Source organism: Chinchilla lanigera, unplaced genomic scaffold, assembly GCF_000276665.1.
Source record: "Chinchilla lanigera isolate Chin_1 unplaced genomic scaffold, ChiLan1.0 scaffold00067, whole genome shotgun sequence".
NCBI lineage: Eukaryota > Metazoa > Chordata > Mammalia > Rodentia > Chinchillidae > Chinchilla > Chinchilla lanigera.
In genome coordinates, this window is record NW_004955468.1 from 4193353 (window position 1) to 4198670 (window position 5318).

Here is a 5318-nt window from a genome sequence, read left to right on the forward strand (position 1 = left end):
AAAGACACATGCAATGATGTATACATAAGAATATTCTTCATACTTTAAGTGAAACTTTGAGCCCAAACCAAATGTTCATCAGAGGAAGATTGTTTAAATCTCTTAGTGTCATAATCCCTAATGTTGCCAGGCATGATGGTACATTCCTGTAATTCCAGCACTTGGGAGACTGAGGTAGGAGGATCACTGCAAATTCACAGTCTATTTCATATTCATAGTTCACATGAAATAGACTGTCATATTTGTTTAAAATGCATTTACTTATGCCTATGATTTCCATTCTACCTCACAGGTTTTCTCCTCCTCATTCCCTATTAATCAGAAGACCTCCATCCTTTTTTTAATAGTATAGGTCAGCCAGGTGTACTGGCACATGCCTGTAATTCCAGAACTCAGGAGGCTGAGGAAGGATCCAGAAATTTGAGGCCAGCCTGGCTACTTAGTAAGTTGGAGGCCACCCTGAACTACATAGCAAGACACTATCTAAAAAAAAAAAAAACAAACAAAAAAAACAAACCCAAAATAGTATAAATCACAGAGCATTCACATACTAGTGGTTTAGCTACACAGTAAAGTTAAGAGCTGGCTGCTATTGAAACAAAATTACTAGCCCCCCACTTAAATTTTTTCATCCCTCTGTCACTAGCCACATCTTTAATGTTAGCCCTCCCTCCACTCATGAACTTAATTCATGTTCCAAATATCTTAAGACTTATAATGTAAAGTCTCTATAATAATACTTCCATGAATCTCAAGAGAAGAAAGCACCAACAGGCTGGGTGTAGTGGTACATACCTGTAATCCAAGAGGTTAGGAGGCAGAGGCAGGAGGACCACTGTGAGTTTGAGCCCAGCCTGAACTATATAGCCACATCCTGTCTCAAAAAAAAAAAAAAAAAAAAAAAAGCATCAACAGTGAAACATCTCTATGTAAGACTTTCTGGATGGACTAGACAGAGACATTATGTCTTAAATATAGTTTAAAGGGGGTCTAGAGATTTAGTAATTCAGCTCTTACCTTAAATTAGAATTATATAATCTATAAGGCACTTTCAGCCAAGAATATGAGGAAGGTCCACATCTTCCAGACAGACAACGAAAAGCAAACCCAAAATACCAAAACTCAAACTGAGTGAACAACTATAAAAATAAATTTATGAAAGGATTCACAAATTCTTCAACTCCTGTTATTTTTAGATACAAACTATGAAGCAAATATGCCTAGCCTTGAAAGCAGCCTTGCAAAATTGAAATTTCAAAAATCTCCTGAAGAATTTATGAATGGTAAATCACAATTAAGTATTCCTGAAGACTTTATGAATGGCAAATCACAATTAAGTACACAGTCTGCAACAGAGATTGAAGGACAGAAATGACAGAGGATTTAAGATGCTTGGAGGATAAAGAGTGGCAAGATCTGACCTATAACAAACTGGAGTTTGCAAGGAGGAGAAAGAAAATTGCAGAGGCAAACATGAGACAGTAAAAGTTTTCTGAGCATGGCACTTCATAGATTCAAGTTGCCCAAGAAAGTCCAAGTAGGAAAAAAATTAATGAGTTTCATAACCAGAAACATTATCCAAACTTGCAGAAAACATATCTAATTACTGCCGGGCCTGGTGGCGCACGCCTGCAATCCCAGCACTCGGGAGGCTGAGGCAGGGGCATCGTTGTGAGTTCGAGACCAACCTGGGCTACAAAGTGAGCTCAAGGCCAGCCTAAACTGCATAGTGAGACCCTGTCTCAAAAAGACAAAAAACAAAACAAAACAAAACATATCCAATTACTTAATTTGGAATCCTAAAGGAAGGGTGATATCTTAGTAACTTTCTAAACGCTGGGACAAAATACCCCAAAGTTTAAAGGGGAGAATGGTTTTGGCTCAGTTTTTGTGCATGGTCACCAGCTCCAAGCCAGAAATGGCACAGCAGAGGGATATAACAGATTAAAGCTGCTCACACCGTGGCGGTCAGGAAGCAGAGCTACCAGGGAGGAGATGAGAGGGAGATATACCCTTACAAATCAACCCTCCTTCTATCTGGCCCCACCTCCTAACAGTACATTCAGCTATGACCCAGTCATCTTCCAAAAGCCCCACCTGAACACATAAGGCACTGGGGGGACATTCTGGATTGAAATAACAGGGAGGATCCTAGTATTCTTGTCTCTGCACTCTTCCCTTAATATTAAATTTTTCTATGTCACTTGCATGTTAATATTAAAAAGATTATTGTTCTAAAAGAACACTGACCAAAGGGTATGCAATTCTCAAAGAAGGAACTATTCCGGCCAACAGACATATGAAAAGATTCTCTACCTCATTAACAATAAAAAATGCAAACTAAACCACAATGAGTTGCAATCTCACATACAGCAGACTGTCAACATTTGAAAGTTTCACAAAATTGAGTTTCGGCGCTAAACTGTTGGCAACCAAAATACTATAAACTCTGGTAGGAGTGTAAACTGATACAACTTTTGGAAAAGTTTGTCATTGTATAATAAAGTCGTAGACGTAGATATTTCACTGGCAATCTTTTTCTTTATTCCATACACTTAGCCTTAAGAAAAAGCTAGCTGATGTTACGTTAAAACAAAACAAAACAAAAAAACCCAAAGCCATAGTAATCAAATATCACATCCATGTCATCCCAACAAGGAAATACTAACGAACGTCACATACATAAGCGCTTGTCGTGTACAAGAAAATTCACCGTCATACTATAATTTTTTTTAAATTTAAAATTTAAAAAGGCACTAAACAACCCAAATATACAACGATTGTAGATTGCTCTGGCCTACGGATATAATTGTCCGTCTCCCCTTTGTGTGGACAGGGACAAAGGGACAGCCAAAGAAAGGTTCCTGGGGTAGAAGGAGATCAGGCTGAAAGTTACAGGAGTGACTTCCCAGGATGATGGTTATCGTCCTCGAAGCGCTGACTGGAGCGCTAGTTCTCCGAGAGTGTGTAACGCACAGCAAAACGGCCCTCTTAGTGTGATACAGATAAAATGCCCACATGAATTTATGAGAAATGTCTCGGTCGGTGAGTAACTATTGTGGCAATCGGGCCACAGGACATTCTTGGGATCTACAGTCGCGTGCAAGTGGGTGAAAAATACTCAAAGAATATAGGAGCTGGGCAGTTTTGCAGCAAGGGTTGGGATGAGGGAAGACATTACTAGAAAACAGAACATCTCCTAAGCTATCAGCAAAGCCTACTGGGGAGAGGGGGAAAGACGTATCTGCTGCGCCTCGAAGGACCCGGGAAGTTCTGGTCCCGGCCGCAAGCCTTTGTGGGAAATGTAGTTTAGCGGCCTGGGCGCCATTGTTCTTACAACACAAGTAGAGGCTCGCCTTTGATATTGCTCGCCCGAGAAATATTGTTCACAAGAAGACACCGTGTACTCCCGACGCATTGCGTGTGTGTCCTTGTCGATCCGCCGTGGCGAGACTACAGCTCCAGGAGGTATAATTTCTTACAAAGCCGAACCAGTCCGCGCGGCCGCAGAGTCTCCCGGGAAATGAGGTTTTCCAAGGGGGCCGTAGTTCGCGGAGTCGGGAACTTTTGTTCGCGGAGGAATCTGGGAATGGTAACTATGCTACGGAGGAAACCTTAGGCTCATCTGGCGGTGCTATCTGGCTTGGTGGCAGCCTTCCCGAAACGACTGGGGCGCTGAGCAGTGTAGTCTCCAGAGGCTGCAGCCGTTGTCTGCTCACCAGTGACCAGTGCGTCGGAGCTTGGGTGCCAGTGAGGGGTGGGTCCAGGGAGGGTGGGTGCACGACCGTCCGGGGTAGGGACTTGACTTTTCCTGGCCTTCCTGTCCTGCTCTGTAGGATCACGCTTACATCTCAGATGTTGATTGTGAAAATGAAGTGGGCAGTGTTAAGTAGTAAGCGCTCAAAGCAGACACCGCTTGGAATTTTCATGTTAGAGACTGACGCTTTCTAGGCGTGCATTAAATGACCTTGATTAAATGCTTTAGATATCCCTGAGTTTCAGTTTTGTCATTGTTTGCAAGACAAATCGGGAGTAATATGAGTGCCTTCCGTGCGTAGTGGTGAACAGAGAACAAACTAATGTCTCGCATTCTTTCCAGGAGCCTGGAAAGAGAACTGTGTTGACTATTGCAAATTGTGAAGTGATGTGTCAGGTAAGTCAGTATCCTGAAATCGTCGTGCAACACTTTCTTATCAGGCCTCATGAGTGTTTACTTTTTTTTCTTTTCTTGACAGTTCCCACCTAACAAAGACCATTTAGGGACTAGATCTCTAGTTCCTTTCATTATAGGAAAGGAAGCAGCCCGCAGAAGTGCTTGCAAAGTACTGTCCTTTACCCGCGCGCCTCTTTTGTACCAGTTTTATGCTAGAACTCTTAAGAGTCTTGAGCCAGAAAGTTCTTTTTTATTACAACTCAGAATGCAAGTTTGGAATTTTAGGTTGTTTGCTTTATGGTTGTCAAAGCTGTGTCATGTGGTCTCAATTAATGTTATATCATTCCTGTGAGTTGTTCAAGAGATGTTTGAAGTTTTCCTTTGTTCTTCCTTTTCACTTATAACTCACATCCAGATGCTCTGGTTGGAGCACAAATATAAACAATATATATAGAATCTGACCATTGGTTGCCTGTTAACTGCCAACCTGATCCAAGCTACCTGCTTTACTAAAATAGCCTCCTACCTAAACTGCTTCTGCCCTTTAACCTTGTGTAGTTTCTTCTCAATATAGCTGTCACAATGATCCTGTTATATGAAATCCTTTCATTCCTCAACTCAAAAAGTTTCAGTGGCCCTAACTCAGAAGTCAGAATTTTGCAGTGACCTAGGAAGCTATGTACAAATCTCTCTTGATCGCAGCTTCTTCTTTCCCGCATTTTCCATATGGGCCCCTGCCATTGGCTCCAGGCCTTGGAATATTCCACCTTCTTGGAATATTCTTCCTCCAGATATACATGAGCTTCCATTACCTTCCTTGTATCTTTGTATAATGATTACTGTCTAAATAAAGTACCTGTTTAAAATTGTAGTCACCTTCTGCTGCGTATACCTACCATTTATCACCACTGTTTTCTATACCAGTTATCACTTATTGCCTTTATACTATATGTTTGATATTATTATTATTGTTGTTGTTATTATTGGAACTTATTGTTATTAGGAACTTTTAAAAGCATTTCTTTATTTTTATTTAAAAAAAAAAAGAACTCCAGGATTTCAAAACAAGATAGTAACAGTGATTAATACATTGTTATTATACATCAATAATTGCATATGGTTAACTTCAGAGTAGATACTTAGGGTACAAGATATAGGCATGAGA

At 40.8% G+C, this 5318-nt stretch overlaps 1 protein-coding gene across 6 annotated transcripts in view; it reads left to right on the forward strand.

The window, feature by feature from the left end:
* The first annotated feature begins 2860 nt into the window (after positions 1–2860).
* Positions 2861–5318, forward strand: part of Znf181 (zinc finger protein 181) — an 18319-nt gene continuing 15861 nt past the window's right edge. For 2 of the 6 annotated variants that reach the window (XR_001236899.1, XM_005400006.2), the window contains exons 1-2: positions 3483–3592; positions 4100–4153. Coding sequence is in view for 5 of the 6 variants with exons in the window: in XM_005400006.2 (XP_005400063.1) it covers positions 3524–3592; positions 4100–4153 (123 nt within the window). In the remaining variant the exon portion in view is untranslated. The other 4 variants (XM_013522368.1, XM_013522367.1, XM_005400007.1 and 1 more) reach the window with 4 other exon arrangements.